Here is a 21,341-nt window from a genome sequence, read left to right on the forward strand (position 1 = left end):
AATTTATTGTAGATTATATAATTAATTTAAATACTCATTCAAATCGCCATTTATAAATTGCCTTATAGTAAAATCATAAGTAAAAAAAAAAAAAATAATAACAAATAAAGATTCTAATAGCAAAGTTTTTTAGCTTAACGTTTAATGTTTTAAAATGAAAAAGAAACATAAAAAAAAAAAAAAAAAAAAAAACAAAGAATGAATGAACTATGGTGAATAATTTTTTTTTAAATTAATAAATACGAAATCTGCTTTATTAATTGAAAATCCATGAATATGAAAATAAATAAATGAATATAATGAGTATACTCTTAAGTATACGATCAGTTATTAAAAAATCATTAGTAGAAATAATATCTGAGAACTATATAAATTTATATATGTATAACTGTTATTTTTAACAGATTCAATTCATTATTATCTTAGTTGATTTTAATACTTAATAACAGATTTGTAAAAAAAAATATCATATTGTTTAGTTTTTATTAAAAACAGTTGATAAAATTATACAGTTCTCATTTATATAAATGTATTGTGAAGTATATATATATATAAAAAACAAATTTAAAAATTTAAACGTATAAAAATAATAAATTATAGGCACTTTAAAACAGTAAACTTTTAGACAGTATTAAATAATAAATATGTTCAAGGTGGAACTTGATGTAATTATTAATTATTTATAAAATATTCAATGAAAATAAGTTCTTTAATAAAAAAAAATATGAGACTTTTAATATATTTATTGGTATTATTTATTGTTATTTCCTCTTTTAAGAGGCACAACTAGTGTGAAATTTTTTAAAAATCAATGAAAATTAATGAAACTGAAATTAGCAAACATCTGACACAATGTTTTGTTTTTATAACAAATCACTGATAAAAAAATTTGTAATTTTTTTTTAACTCATAAATGTGGAACTTTTTTGTAATAATTTAGTTATTGTAATAATACAAAAAATCAACAGATGTCTGTCAATTTTAGTGTCATATTAATTAACAATACTTTGAATCAATTTTAGAGATTGATAATTATTTCCTTCATTTTCTTCATTTATTTTTTAATAAATATCGAAAATTAATGAATTGATTAATTACTTAGTTAATTATATCTAATGTATGAATTTGTTAATTGATTTACTTATGAATTGATTAATTTCTTACTAAACAATAAATAACTTAATCGTTAATTATCATTAATAATAAAAATAACAGATGGTAAAAAAAATTTTTAAATCTAGGGATATTTTTCGTGGCTTAAAAAAATACCTATGCGCACGCGCAAATAATACCTAAAAGCACGGGAGCGGTCATATTTTCCACTTTTGGTAAATTACCGGCGCGCATGCGCAAAAAACTGGTAAAATAACCCTGTGCTCCGTCCTCCTATCCATCGACGTATGACATAACTTTTTATTAAATAATTTTATAAATATTTTACTTGATAGAAATTCTATTTAAAATTTACAAAATTCAATTTATTTTTACGAATTTCAGTTTTTATTTGTTACCCGATTTAAATACTTATCTCAGCGCCTTCAACTATTCATTTTTACCTTGATGCGATAAAGAAATCATTCTCGGTGTTTTTGGCGCTAAAACCATAGTTTCATAACCTTAAATATTTTTGTTTATTTTTGAATTTGTTTACATTGGATTGCATGCTTACAATCATTGTACATTTATCAAATAACTGTAAATATTTTAATATAAACAATAACAATAACAATTTTATTAAATTGATAATTTAAGAAAAAAAATTTTTTTAATTTATTAAAAAAAATATTAATTTAATAACTCGTAGTAATTTAATTTTATTAAATAAAAAATGAAGGTAAGTTACAAATTATCACATTATATAATTGAATTTTAATTTATGTGATTTTTTTCATTTGGTTCAGGCTAAAAAGGGACATATAACTCGAAAACAACGTTTGGCAAAAAAAGAAGCCGAAGCCAAAGCACTTGTTGACAAAGCGAACTCTCTCGTTGATCCTCTCTCATCATTGGATTCATTTAAATCTTTTACAGCAACTAATAATGTCACGTTTAATTTAACATGTCAGAAAGTTAATGATTTATCGCCAGAATTATTATCATGGATTTTTGATTTAATGGAGCGAAATATGAAGACTTTATATGAACAATCTCATTGGGGATGGAATCAAAGTTCTAAACAAAAAGAATTGACTGAGCCCACGGCTTGGTACTTGATTGCATTTTTAAATGAAGAGCCAGTTGGATTTTCACACTTTCGTTATGATCTAGATGACAAAGTTGAAGTTTTGTATTGGTAAACTATTGGTTTCTTTGTCGTAATATATTTATACTACGTGTTAATGTATGTTTTCTTTATAGTTATGAACTGCAATTAGAATCAAAAGTCAGGCGGCAAGGTCTTGGGCGTTTTATGATGAATACTTTAGAAGCGTTATCAGCTCAAAGTGCCATGAAAAAAGTTGTTCTTACAGTTTTGAAACACAATCCCGATGCCAAAACATTCTTTCAATCATTAGGGTACGTATAAAAAATGTAAATAAATAATATAAAATATTTGCAAATTTCTAAAGATTTTTATTTAGAAAAGCATATTTGTTAATATTTTATAAAATATTTTCTTGGAAAATAACTCAATTAATTAATTACTCTACAATTGTAAATAAGAAATTATATGTAAATATTATTAACTATTTTTAATTATAATCAATACTGTTTCAGTTATAAAGTGGACACAACAAGCCCATCCGATTGGGAAAATCTAGATTACTTAATTCTAAGTAAATAAAATATCACCAATTATCATCATCTGTTACTACTTTTGTAAGCATACAAAAATTCCATTTAAAATAAAAAGATTATTAGTAATTTTTACATTATTATTTTTGCAATAGTTAATTTTCTTTTTATCAATGGAATTAATATTTCTATTTAATGATTATAATAAAATAATATAAATATTCTCTTTATACAATTTAAGACTGTGTTTTGTGGAATAAAATAGCTGAAAGTTGATGAGGACATAAATTAATAGTTGGTGATTTAAGTGAAGGTCCTACATTACTAAAAGTTAAAGGTGCTTCACTAATGGTCCAATCTTCAATAAAATTGAAAAATTTAGTTAGGTTTATTTCTCCATTATTTGATATATTAAAACGACTGGAGATTAATTCCTCGCTCCAACAAATATCAATAGGTTCACGATGCAATACCATACCAACACCTTTACCTGCTCCCTCAGGTACTGGAAAAACACGAAGATTAACAATTGATAGATCTACAGGAAGATCAAAACGAAGCGGTGAAAAATGACCATTATAATCTATGTCTGACGACGGATGTGGATGCATAGCAACAAGAGGATGTAAAAGTTCTTCTGACGCTAATAATCCACCAATAGAAAGTGTTCCTGCAGGATGATTAGGCACCGGTGAACTACTGCAGGATTGTTTCTTTTTTTCTAAGACTAGCATAAACTGATGATTCGTCAATAAATTATCAATAACTCCTTGCTCGAGACCACGTCGATCATCTTGCATTAATCTGCGGTCTTGCATTACCTGCAATAAAAATAATAATTAATCTTTTATTAATTGTTCTAATGCCCCCGTTTATAGAAATGTTTATTTATTTAATTAAAATGTAATTAAATATTTGGAAACTTTGTAAAGCTAAGACCTGAAAAAATGAGTATAATTAAATACTAAGCCAAAACACTTACTTCAAATTGTCCAGAAGCCATTGATGAAGCTCCTAAAGGTTGTCCAGTTACAACTGTTAATCGTACTTTTTGTCTTCAATATAACCAGCTGCTGGAAGGGGATAATAATTCGCTTGAGTGGGTAATTTTGGAAATCTTTGACGCTTAATCATCTGGGAAAAAAAAAAAAAAAAAAAAAAAAAAAAAACAATTAAATGTAAATATTCAGAAAATTTTTTTAATTTAATAATTTCATACATACATTCAGGCCGTTTAAATCAGTGAAAAACTGATCACCAGATGCAATGTTTGTGCTTAAGCGCATTGCCAATTCAAAATTTTGTGTCTCAGTAATATCAACTTCATTAGAAATATGAAGACCTAATCCGTCACTACCAGGTGAGTTAAATAACGTATAAGTATGTTTAACATGGGGTAATTGTATAAAAACTCGCGATAAAATAGGCCCTGTGACCAAGTGAATGGTACGATCATTATTCATATAAATTGGATCAGGTTCTGGTTTATCTGGAATAAATAGGTAAGCTCCACTTCGATGATGTCCTATACCTTGAGTTCCATATTTAACAAATTCCAAGTGTATTGGAACAGTAGTTTCTCCAATTTTAATGGCTTTAAGTAATCCAGATTTTGAGAAAGCTGCTGAAATTTCTGGACGTTGAGTTATTGAAAATTCTTGTGTTGACGGGAGTACTTTGACGTCCGCAAATCCTGGTACATTTGATGGCGGTATTGCGGTATTGAATAATGTTATATTTGCTAAATAAACACTTTCTGGTAAATTATTATTATAAACAGAATGAATTAAGTACGTATTGAGCCCGAAACCAGGTACAGTAACAACAAATGATAATTCATAGCGTGCACCTGACATTGCTACTGGACCAACCCAAACAGGTGATATTTGACACTGTACTGGTTGGCCCATACGATCGGTAACTCTTACGTAGGGTGTTGATATTATTATTGTTTGAACTTTCGTTCGTTGGCGAGGTAATGAATTATAAATAATAACTTTCTTTGAAGGTTGATCACTACTAAGTGCAAGTACGTATCGTTCGCCAATACTTGTATGATGAGATCTAACTTCGTCTAGAGAGAAATAGAGAGATTCTGGTTGTAAAGCTGGCCCTTGGGCACTTCTTAACAAGTGAGCTGCAGACTGTTGAATAATATGAGCTGTATTGTTCAGAGAGTTTATCATTTTTTGTGCATAATCAATGACAACGTCATCTCTTGCAGTACCAGTGACACCGTCATGATGCTGGAACAGTGAATGCCATTGTCTTGCTTCAACCATACGTTTTTCATTGGTACTCTCTGCTAAATGTTCATGACCACGTGCCCACGCTATTGCTGATAATATTTCAGCTCCCCGCAGCGCACCTAAAAGAACACGATCAAGTCTCTTGTAGAAAGGACGTGAGGTGTAATATCCGCTCCAGTAATCTTGATTTTCATCAGCATACGTAAAGAAATCACCAGATAAACTAGGTAATTCATTAATATTTTGTTCATCTCTTAAAGCATTAAAATAATCAGTTAGTGTTCCAAATTGAATATCTACATTTAATTGTTCATTTTTATTCATATAATCGAATAATTTTTGATAATTACCGAATTGCGCATCCCATTCAGAGCTTTGGGCATAACGAAAATCATCACCCAGCGGTGCTAATACTACATTTGATTTAAATAGTTGTGACTTTTTTCTATATTGATCTAATAATAATTGAGCACGCATTGCTACATTTTTTTTTGTAATTGTCTGCGGTGGTACCCTCCATGGACAGCTTAATCCGAAATTAGGTAATCGGAAAAAATCAAACTGGCAACAAATTTTCGGATCTGGACCACATGTGTGTGGTACATCGTAACTGTAGAATGGCATTAAGTGTGTTAAGATTTCAGTTGATCCAGTGGTATCCCATAATTGACGCCACCGAAATTCAAGGTGTTTATCTCTAGCTAAACGTTTTTTAACCGCATAATGAACCCGTTGAATAAGAACATTCTCTAATCCAGCACTTTTTAATAAATATGGCATAGTAGGCGATAGTCCAAAAGGATCGATAGCCCATCCACTGGTAGGCTGATAATCTAGATTTGTTTTTAACCACTGATGACCTACTGTCAATTGGGTTAGCTGAGCCATCCAATGAGACACAGCTTCGTCAGGCATAACCCAACCACCTGCTACAATCTCCAATTGTCCATCAACAATTAAACGCTTCACCATTTCACGTGTTGCTTTAGACTGTTCATCCCACCATAATTTGAAAAATGATATTTCCGCCCAAATAAATTTTCTCCGTTTATCTTCAGCTAACTTCATCACCATGTTACTTAAAATACGTTGTGTTTTTTGAGCATAATATTTTTCAAACGTGTCTAACCATCCTGGATCATTGTGAGAGTGAGGAACAACAAATACTTTTAGCTTTCTTTTAGGATGCCACTGTTTTTCGTCATAACGTATAGCCCAACCTTGTTTCCAAACACCACCATCTGGATTATCGAATTCTAATTGACGGTATAAATTTAACATTTGGATATCAACTTCTGGAGCTTTTTCCACATCGAAATTACATGTTAATAATTTTTTTGATCCTGTAAAATCGTTATTTTTCTTATTATTCACTGAATGATGTTCACCTTGCATTGAATTTGATGCTTCCTTTATTGAATCAATTACTTTATGATGATTACTCAAATCTTCCTCTAATTTAGTCAGTCTATTTTCAAGATGAACCCATTGATTCTATTGAAAAAAAAAAAAAAAAAAGAAAAAAATATTATAATTTGTAACTCTAAAAATAACAATATGCAATTGACTACTTACGTTTTCAACAGAATCTTTGATGGCTGTTTTTTTTGGTGTAAATGTCAAATCTAATAAGAGATACATTAGAAGACAACAGGCAAGAATACCTCCAGTGCCAAGAGCGGCGAAGAATTTAAAATAACGAAACGTTATTGAAGATCTCATTGTTATTGCTTATTATTTTTAACTATATACCAATTGTTAATTCATAAAAGAATTTATTATTAACTATACTTATGTGTTTTGAATGGTAATTATCATTTAATTATGACATAATAATATTTAATTGTATTGGAGTCGTTTGTCTCAAGTTTAATCATATTAAAATTGTTGAATAAAAAAATTTTTTATCAAATAGCCACGAAGGCAAATTCATACTTATCTTCACAATTATTATTTATGCACGAGTAAGCAATAAAACACAAATAAAATAGTAACTTTCAATAATATTTACTAGCAAGTGTAGACGTATTTTGTTGATTTGTAAATTTTAAATGATAAACAACTTCCTGTATTTACGTGAGTTTTTAAAATATTGATATACTTTCTTTATTGTTGTTATTATTGTTAAAAAATTTATTAAATTCTACATAATTTAACGTTGATATTTTAAAAATTGTTTATTGTAATTTATTATAAAGTTTATACCAGTGAATGAAAAAAATCAATGGCATTTTTTTACGGATTAATAATTAACTGGCATCAGATGTCGCTATATGTATATATACAAACTATCGTATCAATAAATTAATTTAAAAATATCTTTTAACCAATTGAAATAAATTATTTTTATTTTTTATTTACTTTTATGTCATCCGTATTTATTTAAAATTTAATGAAAGACGGATAAAATTGAAGATCATACACAATAAAAAAAAATAAAAACTAGATGATTCATAACTTGAAGACAGTTTAGTTATATCTATTATGTATTAGTTGTTTTTTATTATTTCTGTGCGGTTATCTTTAACCATGAACATTTAAAGTAAAAAATATATTGATGATTAAAATTATTTGATTATTAAGACTGATAATAGATTTTTTTTTAATGATCCGATGAAGTGATAGTATTTTTAAATGAAAAAAATAAAACTCAAGTGAAATAAATTTTTTTTTTCAAATGGAGAATAATTTAGCAGATAGTTGACATTTAGAAATTTAAAAAAACTACAAATGCAATTTTTCAAAAATATTTTTTTGGAGCAAATTTATTTGATGTTATTAAAGTTAGCTGTCACTTGACAATTTTTTAATTTTCTTTAACAAAAAAATTTGTTCTAAAAAATTATTTAAAAAAAATTGCATTTTTAATTTATTAAAATTTCTACAAGTCCATTTTTTTAATAATTTTTCTTAATAAAATGAAGTTAGCCGACATTTCAAAATTTTTAGAAATTTTTTATTGAAAAAATTTCAATTAAACAATAAAAAAAAAAATTCACCTGTAAAAAAATTGAAAAACTAAGTGCAATTTTTTTGTTTAAGAAAATTAAAAAAAATTGTCAAGTGACAATTAAATTTAATGTCATTATTTTTACAATTATATAAGCTTCACAGTTAATGACAGTAAAATTTATCTATTGATAATAAAAAATTTAATAATACTGGAAGCTAAAATAATTTTTACGATTAAAAAATTGTCTAGCTGAATATAATTTCTATAAAAATTATTAAGTAATAATTTTAAAAAATTTGTGTAAATTCATTTGTTTATTGAATAAATAAAGAAAAAATTTTTAATGAAGATATTTTTAGAAACGTCATACATCGTATATGAGTTAAAATCTAAAATTGTAACTTAAAATAAATGTACACCCGGTATAATGAGTTTCAGATGGTGCTGAAACTCGAGAACGGTATACAAGTAATACAAGTAAATATACAACAGTAGAGGACGTGAGAGGAACTGCAAGTAAAATAAAAGTTAGTATAGTATTAGTACAATTACATACGTCATTTTGACAATCAGTTTTGACAAATATTCTATTATTGAAAAAAATATTTAATAAAAAAACAGAGTGCATAAAAATTATTATTTTGTAACACTGTTAGTTGATAAAATAATCAATAACTATAAAAAATAAAAAAAGCATGGTATTAATATTTCAGAATATAAGTTATTAGTGTTTAAAAGCATTGATTTTTATAGGTGAGAGGCTGCTTAATAACTAAAACCATCACTCGCTATTAGCATACACATGCATGGATGATCATAGCACATAGCAGCTATATGTACTAGCTACATGACGAAAATAAAATATTAAAAGCAGAGTTAGTGCACACTAAAGACACATAATGCCTGGCGAACCACCAATATCCACTGGCACTAAATCCAGTAGCAAAGTCAAACGTATATCAATACCCAGGGTACAAAGCAGTACGGACACCGAATTACAGTCTCAACTAAGTCAAAGCGGCTCGACACCGCTCCAACCCATGGCTTTTCATCACCTGAACTTTCGAACAGACTTTGAGGATAGTTCAATACCTCCTGCTGTACACTCACGTTTGTTTGATCTATTCCAACAAATCCACAAAGAATTTGAGATGGTCTACCTGGAGAACATCGGGTGTAAGAGATGGCCAAGAAATGACCCTCATTCCATCGTTAATTAATTATTGATTTCAAGTTTCTATTGCAGTACAAGAGAAAATTGATGCTTTGAACGAAAGGCTTGAGCGTGAATGCTACGGATCGGGTGAACGCAGTCTACCACCAGGCGATTTCCAAGACTACTCTGATTATTCCAAAAATCCATCTAAACCAAAGAGTAAGTATCATCATTCTTAAATATATCCTTTTAGCGGTCAGCTGTCAATTTTAAAAATTTTTTTAACACAGGTCAATTACAATAAACAAAATGCTTCTAAAAATTTTTATTAATTTTCACATGTAAAACTTTTTTATAATAATTAAATTGCTATAAAATTCTAAAAAAATTTTTAATATCTGTCAACTTCAGTATCATACTTATTATACTTTTTTACTTTTTGTTTTACTTCTTAGGCACTCCTAGTTCTGCTCAAAAAATAAAAACTTCACATAAACTGAAAGCCCAAACCAGTAAAATAGTATCTAGTTTTAAGAACCCCACAATGACTTGTACAATGCATCGCCAGTATGCAGGACACAAAGATGGTGTATGGGAAGTAAGTGTCGGACGTCCTGGCCAACCGATTATAGCAACAGCATCGGCAGATCATACGGCACGTGTTATTGCTATGGACAGTGGACGTTGTTTACTTCAGTATATCGGTCACAGTGGTTCCGTTAATTCAATTCGTTTTCACCCAACAATAGATCTAGCACTTACAGCAAGTGGAGATTGTACAGCTCACATTTGGCAAGCAGCTGTAAATTGGGATGTTGCTAAACGACAATCATCATCTGAGGATTTGTCTGCTGATCGCACGCCAACAAATGCTTCTTGTCTTGGTGATGACAATGAAGATTTACCAACACTGAGAACGCCAGTTCGAGAACTATTGGGACATTCTGGTGTTGTTATGGCTGCTGACTGGCTACCAGGTGCTGACCAACTTGTTACAGCTTCCTGGGACAGAACTGCTAATCTTTATGACACTGAAACTGGTGAAGTCATTCACACTCTGTGTGGACATGATCAAGAACTAACGTATGTGTCTACTCATCATGCGCAACGATTGTGCGTTACTGCAAGTCGTGATAGCACATTCCGACTTTGGGATTTTAGAGAACCTATTCATTCTGTATCAGTCTTTCAAGGACACACCGAGTAAGAAATTTTTAATATCTTTGTTTTATATTTTAAAAGGCTTGTTAGAGGAATAGCCACTGTGAGGATCCAAAAAATAGGTGATTTTTGGGAATTTTTTTGACTGGGATAATAAAACAAAAAAACCAAACTACGTTGTAATCTGCATGCATGTGGTTATCATATGAAACTCTAGGTACATATTTTTGAATGTGTAAGCTTTGATTTAATAAAAAAAAAATTTTTTTTTTTCTAATTTCACAGTGGTTATCCCCCTTAATTTATTAACCAATTAATTAATTTAGATATTTATAAATATACTTATTTTCAAAGAAAAATTAATTTTTTTTCATTTACAGAGCTGTAACATCAGCAGTTTTCACAAGAGAAGATAAAATAGTCTCTGGTTCAGATGATCGAAGTGTAAAGGTTTGGGAACTACGTAATATAAGAAGTCCTCTAGCAACAATTCGTGGTGACAGTGCAGCTAATCGTTTAGCAGTATCCAGTAATGGAGTAGTTGCTATTCCACATGATAATCGACAAATTCGTTTATTTGACCTTAGTGGACAAAGACTTGCTCGGCTTCCAAGAACTAGTAGACGAGTAGGTTTTATTGTTAATTATTATTTATTTTTACTTACAAAAAAATATTTAAATAAATTATAAAAATATATTTATACAATATTGAACCGCTCTAAATTACTTGAATGTTTCAGGGCCATCGGCGAATGGTGTGCGCAGTAGCATGGGCAGAAGAGCCAGGCTCTATTTGTAATTTATTTTCATGTGGTTTTGATCGACTCGTATTGGGCTGGAATGTTCTTCCATTTAAAGATGTTTAAACATATACGTTTATAAATATATATATATATATATATATATATATATATATATATATATATATATATATATATATATATATATATTTCTAGGTTTAATACTGTCGATTAAACAACTAACAATATTATGTAACATCACCAGTTTCTGTAGTATTTGTAATTATTAATGGAAACCAAGAAATCAAATTGGATACATAATTGTATGCTATTAATCCACTAGATAATCCAATTAATGATCCAGTCCTTCCACTCTCGCAGATTACTGTGGGACATAAATAATTTTTAAATAGTTCGTCATAATATTGTAAAAAATTTATGAAAGAATTTCATTAAAAGAAAAAACAAAATAATAAAATCAAATAAACTATGCGATATTTAAAACAATAGATTATAATTAACGCATATTTTTGGACTTGATAATTGTTAAAAATTTATTGTAACTTATTTGTTCCGATTTTTCAATTACCTAATAAAATTATAAATTAATATATGCAAATATGTTTTCATAGTAATAAATTTTTATTTATTTATATTGCAACTTACCTGAGTATGCAGTTAAAAGACACAGCATAGTGTAACCATGAATAAGTACATAAAAAAGTTCTGGAGCAACGTACTGCCAAATCACACCAAGAAGTCCTAGAAGTTTAGCACAGCCTCCGACAATTAATGCGTGAAAAAGATCAGAAATTTTATACTTGTGTGGTCGTACACCCATAATTAACCATCTTATCTCTGTACTAATTATCATAGCAAGGATGAAAGCACCTAACGATAGTGCTGTGTGAGCAAGAAGAATATAAAAACTTCTTTCGCTATCAAATTTGTTACTTTCAAGGTAATTCTGATGATCATCTAAGTCTTGATCAATTTTATAATTTTTGAATATTGACCATGCTCTAAATGATTCACCCAAAAGTAAAACAACCATCAGCTTCCAATAGGATTGAAAATTACTGTTGTAAAGTAGATGTCGATAAGCTGGTTTTTCAAGCAAAACTAGATCTACTAATACAATAACAGGATCGTATTCGATGTACTTATCTGCCAAATTACCACAGTTACCCTGATGAATCATTAAAAATTAACATTATCATTTTAAAATAATTATTAAAATTATATAAAGTGATACTAACGCATTTTAAAACCTTCAAAACACTTGGGCTGTATCTTCTATAAAGTTCTTCGACTTCAATGCCACAATTAATGCATGTATACATTATTTAATTTATTATTCATCTGCTGCTCAGTGTTTTTTTCTGAAATAAAAAATTATTTATGTAATTAACAATTGTTGTGATAATCTATTACAAGAAACTAATTGCCTTTCACGATTGAATGATCGCGTCAAGGAATAGAAATAAAAAATAGCAATTATAAATTAAACGTCCCAACGTAGCGGTTAATTCTATTATTTATCTAAAAATCTATGCCTTTGAGTTCCTAGTGATTACCTATAAATTGTTCTGCAATTATTTTAATACGCTTTGTACTTCAGTACTAACTCTTGATGTGTTGGTGAAAGTAAGGCCAGTATATATATATATATATATATATATATTTTTTTTTTTCATATAACAAGATGTCAAGATCTTGGTGGGGATAATTTTTTCCATGTAAATAATGTCAAGTATTTATTTTTCTACATTTACTTTTAATCTGTCTGGCAGAGTGAACACTTCACTATGGCTTCCAAAGTTACTATTATGTTACCCAATGGACAAAAAATGCCTGCATTAGGATTTGGTACATGGCAGGTAAATTAAATATATTTATATGATAAAAATAAATTAATTTTTATCATTATTAATAATATTTTTATTTCAAGGCCAAAGAAAATGTCTTAACAGAAGCATTGGAGAGTGCTTTAGAAGCCGGATATAGGCATATTGACACCGCTCCGGTTTACGAAAATGAGCATGTCATCGGTAAAGTTTTGAATAAATGGATTCAATCTGGAAAAGTTAAAAGAGAAGAATTATTTATCGTTACCAAGGTAATATTTTTTAATAAAACTTTATTTTAATTAATTAATCTATTTTATTAAGAGAATAAGCAAAATTTTACTCAAATAAAAGCTCTTGATGAGTGTAACATCGAGAAGAGCTTATGTCTTTAAAAACGTCAATAGTTAAAAAAGTACAGTGCAATTTAACAAAATTTATTATTTAATTTATTTATTAGTAAGGTTGCTAATTAATTAATAATAAAAATGTTTTAGCTTCCACCGACAGGGAACCGGCCTGGTGGCGTGGAAAAATGGATTAAAAAATCATTGAATGATTTACAATTGAATTATTTAGATTTGTACTTAATTCACACTCCGTTTACATTTGAGGAAATTGGTGATGATTTACACCCAAAAGATGAGAATGGAAAGATAAAAATTGATAAATGTACAGATCATATTGCAGTATGGAAGGAAATGGAGAAGCAAGTATCAGCTGGTAAAACTAAAGCTATTGGACTGTCAAATTTCAATATTAAACAAATTGAAAAAGTTATTTCAATAGCTAAAGAACCAATTGCTAATCTACAAATTGAGTTGCACGCTTATTTCCAGCAAAATCAAATTGTAATTAAAAATTAATTATTTTTTTTTATAAAAATTATTTATGAAATAATTGAAATTGTTTTATTTTGAATTTTTTAAGGTCGAATTTTGCAAGAAAAAAGGAATTACTGTAACAGCTTATTCACCGTTAGGTACGAGAGGATTAGTTAATCTTCTTGGAAAAAATGAAAAAATTCCCAGTATTATGGATAATAGTGAGTTGATTAAGATTGGTAAAAAATATAATAAATCTTCAGCACAAATAGCATTGAAGTTTACCATACAAAAAGGCATTGCCGCTATTCCAAAGAGTACTAATCCTAAAAGAATTCAAGAAAATATTGATCTATTTGACTTTGAATTAGACTCTAATGAAATGAAAATACTAAATTCATTAGATCAAGGTCCTTCCGCCAGAATATGTGATTTTGATTTTTTCGCTGGAATTAGAAATCATCCAGAATATCCATTTTAGTATTTTGATAATGAAACTAAAATTAGCCGACAGTATGAAAAATTTTTATTTTTTTTATTAATTAAATTAGCAATAAAAATATATTTTTAAAAAATTGCACGTATAGTTTTTCAAATTTTTTACATGTGGAATTTTTTATGCAATAATTTTATTAATAAAAAAAATTCTGAAAAAGTTTAGAGTCGGCTAACTTAATTTTCATATTTTGATATTATTTTACAGAGTCATAATAATTATTTTTATTATTGTTGTCAATACTCATATTCATATCAGAAAACTATTTAAATTATCACGAATTTTAAGGTTAGGTTACAGTAAACTTAATAATTTTCAATTGTAAATCGTAAATAATTGATATTCTTCAATAACATATATTACCAAAAAAGAAGTAAACCGTTTAGTTAAACTCGTCGAGCTTGATTTTTTTTTCTGTTTTCACAAACTTCTATATTTACCGTTACTTTGACATTGTCGTATAACCCACAGTTTCTCCCGGTTTCTCTTTTGCTCTTGAAATTTGTGTGGCCTACTTATATAGATCAGATCCAAAAAAAAAAAAAAAAAAAAAAAAAAAAAAAACATTTGAAAACAATCCCCTAAAATCTTTCAATCCAATTTTTTTCTTTTTTTTTTTTCTAACACTTAAAAATTATAAATATTTGTTGACTGTTAAAATATACTAATAAAAAATGATACTGAATTTGACAGACATCTAACAATTTTTTTTTTATAACAATTAAATTATAATGAAAAAAATTCCATATGTAGAAATAAAAAAAATTATAATACTGAAGTTAGCAGTCGTTAATTTAAAAAATTTTTTTAATAAATCAATTACAATAAAAAAAATGCTTCTAAAAATTTTCACTTGTAATTTTTATTAATTTTTACATGTGAAACTTTTTAATTTAATTTTTTTTATAATAAATTAATTGCTATAAAATTCTAAAAAAATTTGTGATGTCTGTTAACTTCAGTGTCATAAAAAATTACAAGTGTGAATTTTTAGAAATATTATTTTTGGTAATAATTGATTAGTTATAAGTTCTAAAAATTTCAAAAATTGTTAGATGTCTGCTAATTTCAATGACAAATAAAAATTTTATTTTGAATTTAATTCTGAATAATTGAATAAATATTTAAAGTTATGAAAAATAGATTAATTGTAAATTAAATGTAAATTATATTTATATAAATAAAATAATTGGTCTTATATTAATTACCCATTGATAAATATTAAATATATGCATGTAATAATATAATACTCAAGAGACGTTAAAAAAAAATAAATGAAATAATAATAAGCTTAAAAAAAAGGAACAAAATAAAGCAGCTTGTATGTTTATACTAGACATATTAACGGATTAGATGACCCCTGTGGCTTTCGAATTATGCAAGCTCTCTTGCACTGAGACATCTGGTCTATTGAGATGTGTGCAATAACAGTAGCGGATCACATCCCAAGAAACCGCCAGTGGTATCAATTACATTGTTATTATTGGTGGCTCCTAGGGTAGATACCCCAATAGAGATAATACACTGGTATAAGAGCATACACAACAATGAGCAGGTATGGGGGCTACCAACAAAATGATGCCCGATATCACCCCACAAACTGTGCAATGTGATAGTCATCATGTGCAACTATGCGTTTAATTCAGATTCATCGCGAAATAGATACTGTTTAGCAACAAGAGCTAATGGGCGCCCGGCTTTTGGTACTTCATCCCTTCTTTTTTGAATCTCTTCATCCGGCACTCCATATAAATCAGGGGTAAACTAACTTAAAATTTTAGTTTATCGCCAACAAAATGTCTGGATCACATAGACCTAACAGAAAGTCCAGCGATTTTAGCATAGCTCGGATACTTTCTCGAAGTTCAAATATGACCAATCAATCAACAAATTTACATTTAATTATTAATGAATTGGCAAAAGACCGTGTAAAAATTCCAGAAAGTTATAATACAAAACATCATCACGAACTTAATCAATCAACTATCAATACAAATACAGTTGACAATGATAACTTGTCAAGAACGCAATTTGGATTTTTTATCGGTGAAACTCATTGTGCACCATCATCTTCATCAACAATTAATGATGATAGTGAATCAATAAAAACTCGTAATGATGATATCAAGTGTGAATTACCTCGTGATAATAAATTATTGCCGAATAATAATCTTTCTTGGCTTCAGTGTACACGTTATCGGCCACCAAAGTTACCGAGAAAATCATTAGCAGGCAAAATATGTAAAAGAAAACCCGCAATTCATCCGAGGATTCCATTCACCTCGTTTCAAATACAAACACTTGAAGAAAAATACAAAAAAAGTGCTTATCTATCGCGTAAAGATGTTGTACAATTGTCAACAATTTTACGTTTACCTCACAATCGAGTAAGTGTTGACTTAATTATTAATAATGATGATATAAATAAAATAAATATTTTATTTAATGTTTGTTACTTATATTATGTGATGTTACAGATTAAAATTTGGTTTCAAAATCGTCGAGCGCGAGATAGAAGAGAAACCCAAGTAACCAATAACTTAATTTAAAATATTTAAATACGTTTCATTTTCATATGGAAAGTTAATTATTATTTTAATTTTTTTTATATCCTACCCAGGCAACATAAGACAATTACAGACAATAAGTTTTTAATCAATAATTAAAATTGATAGATAACAATTAGTTGAAATGGCTCTCAATTAATTAGCCTAATCTTAAAATGATTTTGTGCGTACATCGGCTTTTTTCTAATTGTTATTTTGAATACATTTATCATCATCAATATTGTTGTTTTTATAATTATTACAATTAATGAAACACTAAAAATGGTGCGTTTAAAAAATTTTTCATTAATTTTAAATTGTCAGAGAGTAGGTACTTTGACAACACTTTCACGGCCTGCACCAACACCAACCCACCCGACTGAAAATAAAATAAATTTAGATATTATTAGTATTATTAAAATTAATAAATTCAATGTAAAGATTATAATTATTTATATTTTTATAAAATAAATAAATTTTATAGTTACCTCTAACGTTCAACTTGTCTTCAATTAATTGAACATATTTCCGTGCATTGAGAGGTAATTGATCTATCGAACGTACTCCTTCAGTTTTTGAGTTCCAGCCTTCAAGTGTTTCATAAATAGGCTCAACTTTGGCTAATTCAGAAGCCGTGCTTGGAAAATAATCGATTTCTTTTCCATTGTATCGATAACCAATGCATACCTTCAGCTCCGGCAATGTATCAAGTATATCTAGTTTTGTCAAGCAGACACATGTGTACCTGAACAAAAAAAAATTTAGTAATTGAGAAGTAATAACAATTATTCATTAAGATTAAGAATTTAAGTTATCATCATATTATTTTTGCACAATTATCAATGAAAATTAAGTTAGCCGATACTAAACCATTTTTTTTTTTATTAATTAAAATTTGAACGAAAAAGATATTTTTAAAAAATTGCACGTATAATTTTTCAAATTTTCTACATGTGAAAATTTTTCTTTTAATTTTTTAAAAATTATTTTTCAATAAAATAAATTATAAAAATTTTCAAATGTCGGCTAATTCCATTTTCATCAATTATCAATATACTAACCCATTGACCATATTGGTGAATTTCAACAGTGCCAAATCGAGCCAACCGCAACGTCTTTTACGGTTTGTCGTAACACCTACTTCATGACCACGCGATTGCAATAGTTCACCTGTAGAGTCCGTTAACTCTGTTGGGAAAGGACCATCACCAACTCTTGTGGTGTATGCTTTAATGACACCAATAACTTGGTCAATGGTTGATGGTGGTAAACCAAGACCGGTACAAACACCACCAATACTACAATTTGAACTTGTAACGTATGGGTATGTGCCAAAGTCAATATCTAACATGGCGGCGTTAGCTCCTTCTACCAGAACGTTTTGGCCATTTTTAAGCGCAGAATGTAAATAATGGACTGTTTCTTTCACAAGCGGTCTTATTCGTTCAGCATATCTGAAATTAAAATACATAAATATTTATAAAATTACTGAATGAATTAAATTATAGAGTCGCAATGAAATAGCCATTCAAATTAAGTAAAAAATTATCATTTATCACGTGGATAAAAAGCCAATAAATTATGACAAAAAAAAAAAAATAAAAAACGAAGTATAATTTATGTGATTGAATATACCCTTTATAGCGCTCCAATTCTGATTTTACATCGACATGCAACGATGGGAACATTCTTTGATACGTTGTCACAAGAGTTTTAAATTTCTCGGAAAACTTTTCAAAATCGCCCATCAAATCACCAATTCGTAGACCATTTCTCGTAGCTTTGCTCGAGTAAGTTGGACCAATTCCTTTTTTTGTCGTTCCCAATGACTGCGATCCTTTTTCCAATTCTTGCATACCATCAACTTGTTGATGAAAATCGAAGACAATATGGGCACGATCAGAAATAATAAGTCGACTTTTCCAGTCTTTAAGACCTTTAGCTTCATTTTGCTCTAATTCTTCAAACAAGCCAGGTATATGGATCACAACACCATTACCTACATACAGTTCAAAACTTTTAATTTAAAAACTATTAACAATAGATGTTCGATAATTGTTCTGATGAGTATAATAAACAAAATCTTAGTCGGTTTAACTTTTACTGACTTTATTTTTTTAATGTCAAATCGATTAAATATATTGATTCAAGAGAAACTATTTTATCATCATTTTATGATGGTAAGCATTTAATTAATTGACATTAAACATGACATTATTAAATCTTGTAATAAGCAAGGACGTTAACTTATAATATAAATTCTGAACGATAAAGGTCATACAATAATTAATTAATATAATTTTTAGATAAATTTTTACAAGTAAAAATAAGGCTAATCAGAATTTATTAAATTATCAAAAACGGAAAGTTCAATTTGTGTGATAATTTTAATTGAAAAAAAAAAAATATTAATAATTAAATAAATAAATAAATAAATAGATATTGAGCATCATACATCTCAGTAATGAAAACGAGTAATTGTAATTTATTTCATGCAAATACGTTTAAGATTATGTGATAACAAAAATGAGTTAATTGACCTAGAAATAATACGAATTCTTACCTAAAATGGATTTGCATCTAGGATTGATAATCCCACTAGGTAGTAGATGGAAAAAGAATTGACCACCGTTCACAACTACTGTGTGACCTGCATTATTTCCACCCTGAAATAATATTTGGTATTATTATCGATTGAAAAAATTAATAATTGTCGTTTATATAAATTAAATACATTTAGACTTTAGTCAGACTTGAACATAAAAAGTTTATCAGACATTAATGTATGATAAAGTACAATCGTGAAAAAAATAATCTTGCACGATAAGTATAATAAGTAAACCTTAAATACTCCAAAAAATTCCTCACAATAGTTAACATAAATTTAAAATCTATTAATATTATAAAAGATTTTGAAATAAGCTATTAAATACAACTTTAAAATTGTCTTGCATTTCGTCATACAAAATAACAACACTATCTTGCAATAAATTTAAGAGAAAAAAGAAAAATAATAAATAAAAAATAAATTGTCAATTGAGATGACAAATTATAAAATGCGTTAATTTATTGATTAATTTGTCACGAGTCATAACAAGGCAGATGATAAGCTAAAAAAAAAAAATACTACTTGAATAGTATTAATGTCATTAATCTACGGTCTGTGCGTTTGCAATAAGAAAAAAATAACTAATTATAAAATTTATAGTCCATTACATAAAAATTTTACGATAAAATTAGAGTTATCAGGAAATTAAAAGTAATGGAACGCTAAAAATTGATAGCTGAGGAAAAAAAAAAATATAAAATTTTCAAGGTGGAAAGATAAATGCTAAAAATATCAACCTCGATTACTGCCAAGGTCTTATTTCAACAGTCGTAGACGTTTAAATTTTCTAGCACATCTACAACAAGATCAAATTCTAAAAATTAATCATACCATCTACTGTTGTGGAATGCTAAAAATTACTTTATCAATGTTATTTTCAGCTAAATAATAAAAATATAAATAATAGTCATCAACATATATAGAGTAATTTTAATGGGTAATAAAAAAGAAATAAATACACAGATTGCATGTGACTTAATATTACGTTGAAACTAATAGTTTACCAAGTCACGCGGTACACAATAGAGGAAGCCAAATGATAAATTAACGAGACCTTGATAAACTCCAGAATAATTGTTCTATTGTAATAACTCATAATAATAAAAATATTAATCAATTATTTAAATAAGTGTTAAATTAATTTATATAAATGATAATAGAATAAGTAATGTTATAAATAAAATTACCTGACACCGGCACACTATATCAGCGTCAGCAGCAAGCATGTCAACAACTTTCCCCTTTCCTTCATCACCCCATTGTGCTCCGAGGACAACGGTTACCTTGCCCTTACACAGCATATTCTAGCAAATAACAGTAATAATTATTAAAAATATATGGATGTATTAAAACATTATTATTAATAATTAAAGCAATAGTACATATGACCAGTAACTACAACCTGATCATACGACCGCACTTGGAATACTCTTTCCTGTTTCTTTTTTCTCACTCACCTTTACACTCAGAGAAATAAAATAATAAAGAAAAATAAAAAAAAATTCACCGAGAATAAAGAGCTAAATTTGCTGTATGTATCTGCTGACGACAATCAAGCCAGTAAGTTAAAAAACTCGCCGTTAGAGGCCGTTATAAGATTATTTTACTCGAGTTTACAAAATGTTTACAAAATAATATTTCTTGTGTTTTGAAATAAAAAAATGAAGTCTTTGATAAATTTTGCAGTTTTAAATATTTCCTGAAAAGTTTAGTGTGTAATAAATTGAAGTTTAATTATTTATTTTAAATATAATAAATTATAATAAAATATAAGAAATTAGAAAAAACAAAAAATTCAATTTTTTAAAAATAGTTTATTTTTTTATTTAGTTATTTGGAACAAACCTTTTTGTTAAATAAAATTAAAAAATTGTCAAGTGACAGCTAACTTAACTGTCATATTAATAAATCTAATATTAAATTTCACGCTATAAAAGGGGTATCATTCGTGCTCGCGTGGCGGCGCCAGTCGCGATTCAATTAGTAAGTTAAAAAACTCGTCGTTAGAGATCGTGATGAGATTAT

General features: G+C 28.0%; 7 protein-coding genes across 18 annotated transcripts; 4 read left to right on the forward strand and 3 right to left on the reverse strand.

Moving 5' to 3' along the window:
- Positions 1–1,616: 1,616 nt before the first annotated feature.
- On the forward strand, positions 1,617–2,865 carry Naa40 (N-alpha-acetyltransferase 40). Its single transcript, XM_074249226.1, has 4 exons — positions 1,617–1,834; positions 1,902–2,293; positions 2,359–2,517; positions 2,719–2,865. The coding sequence occupies exons 1-4, from the start codon at positions 1,829–1,831 to the stop codon at positions 2,783–2,785; spliced, it is 624 nt and encodes a 207-aa protein (XP_074105327.1). The 5' UTR covers positions 1,617–1,828; the 3' UTR covers positions 2,786–2,865.
- On the reverse strand, positions 2,554–7,050 carry Alpha-man-iia (alpha-mannosidase 2). Its single transcript, XM_074249209.1, is given in 5 exon segments — positions 2,554–3,557; positions 3,719–3,786; positions 3,789–3,870; positions 3,960–6,479; positions 6,561–7,050. Coding segments are annotated over 5 exon segments (3,402 nt in total). The 5' UTR covers positions 6,708–7,050; the 3' UTR covers positions 2,554–2,972.
- A 1,214-nt stretch (positions 7,051–8,264) lies between these two features.
- On the forward strand, positions 8,265–11,614 carry Wdr37 (WD repeat domain 37). 5 transcript variants are annotated; one of them, XM_074249212.1, is made up of 7 exons: positions 8,265–8,465; positions 8,692–9,114; positions 9,185–9,313; positions 9,550–10,297; positions 10,636–10,882; positions 10,996–11,137; positions 11,182–11,614. In XM_074249212.1, exons 2-6 carry the CDS (start codon positions 8,838–8,840, stop codon positions 11,119–11,121), a joined length of 1,527 nt encoding a protein of 508 aa, XP_074105313.1. In that variant the 5' UTR covers positions 8,265–8,465; positions 8,692–8,837; the 3' UTR covers positions 11,122–11,137; positions 11,182–11,614. The 5 variants fall into 5 exon arrangements, with proteins under 5 accessions (XP_074105313.1, XP_074105315.1, XP_074105314.1 ...); XM_074249214.1 differs by having other exon boundaries at positions 8,462–8,589; XM_074249213.1 differs by lacking the exon at positions 8,265–8,465 and adding an exon at positions 8,495–8,636.
- On the reverse strand, positions 10,891–16,388 carry Arv1 (ACAT-related protein required for viability 1). 8 transcript variants are annotated; one of them, XM_074249220.1, is made up of 5 exons: positions 16,302–16,388; positions 12,255–12,377; positions 11,662–12,184; positions 11,258–11,380; positions 10,891–11,090 (listed from the first exon to the last, which is right to left on the reverse strand). In XM_074249220.1, exons 2-5 carry the CDS (start codon positions 12,336–12,338, stop codon positions 11,062–11,064), a joined length of 759 nt encoding a protein of 252 aa, XP_074105321.1. In that variant the 5' UTR covers positions 12,339–12,377; positions 16,302–16,388; the 3' UTR covers positions 10,891–11,061. The 8 variants fall into 8 exon arrangements, with proteins under 8 accessions (XP_074105321.1, XP_074105322.1, XP_074105319.1 ...); XM_074249221.1 differs by lacking the exon at positions 16,302–16,388 and adding an exon at positions 15,496–15,627; XM_074249218.1 differs by lacking the exon at positions 16,302–16,388 and adding an exon at positions 14,603–15,242.
- Positions 12,725–14,324, forward strand: LOC141531407 (aldo-keto reductase family 1 member A1). The gene is made up of 4 exons (XM_074249216.1): positions 12,725–12,875; positions 12,947–13,114; positions 13,340–13,693; positions 13,773–14,324. Exons 1-4 carry the CDS (start codon positions 12,804–12,806, stop codon positions 14,145–14,147), a joined length of 969 nt encoding a protein of 322 aa, XP_074105317.1. The 5' UTR covers positions 12,725–12,803; the 3' UTR covers positions 14,148–14,324.
- Positions 15,949–16,773, forward strand: LOC141530332 (uncharacterized). The gene is made up of 2 exons (XM_074247374.1): positions 15,949–16,549; positions 16,640–16,773. Exons 1-2 carry the CDS (start codon positions 15,959–15,961, stop codon positions 16,709–16,711), a joined length of 663 nt encoding a protein of 220 aa, XP_074103475.1. The 5' UTR covers positions 15,949–15,958; the 3' UTR covers positions 16,712–16,773.
- On the reverse strand, positions 16,584–20,739 carry Adss (adenylosuccinate synthetase). The gene is made up of 6 exons (XM_074249215.1): positions 20,504–20,739; positions 19,272–19,374; positions 18,344–18,707; positions 17,770–18,162; positions 17,197–17,453; positions 16,584–17,087 (listed from the first exon to the last, which is right to left on the reverse strand). The coding sequence occupies exons 1-6, from the start codon at positions 20,615–20,617 to the stop codon at positions 17,029–17,031; spliced, it is 1,290 nt and encodes a 429-aa protein (XP_074105316.1). The 5' UTR covers positions 20,618–20,739; the 3' UTR covers positions 16,584–17,028.
- Positions 20,740–21,341: the final 602 nt, after the last annotated feature.

This window comes from Cotesia typhae, unplaced genomic scaffold, assembly GCF_013202065.1.
Source record: "Cotesia typhae breed Kobodo isofemale line unplaced genomic scaffold, CoteBio_Ctyphae contig_5, whole genome shotgun sequence".
Taxonomy (NCBI): domain Eukaryota; kingdom Metazoa; phylum Arthropoda; class Insecta; order Hymenoptera; family Braconidae; genus Cotesia; species Cotesia typhae.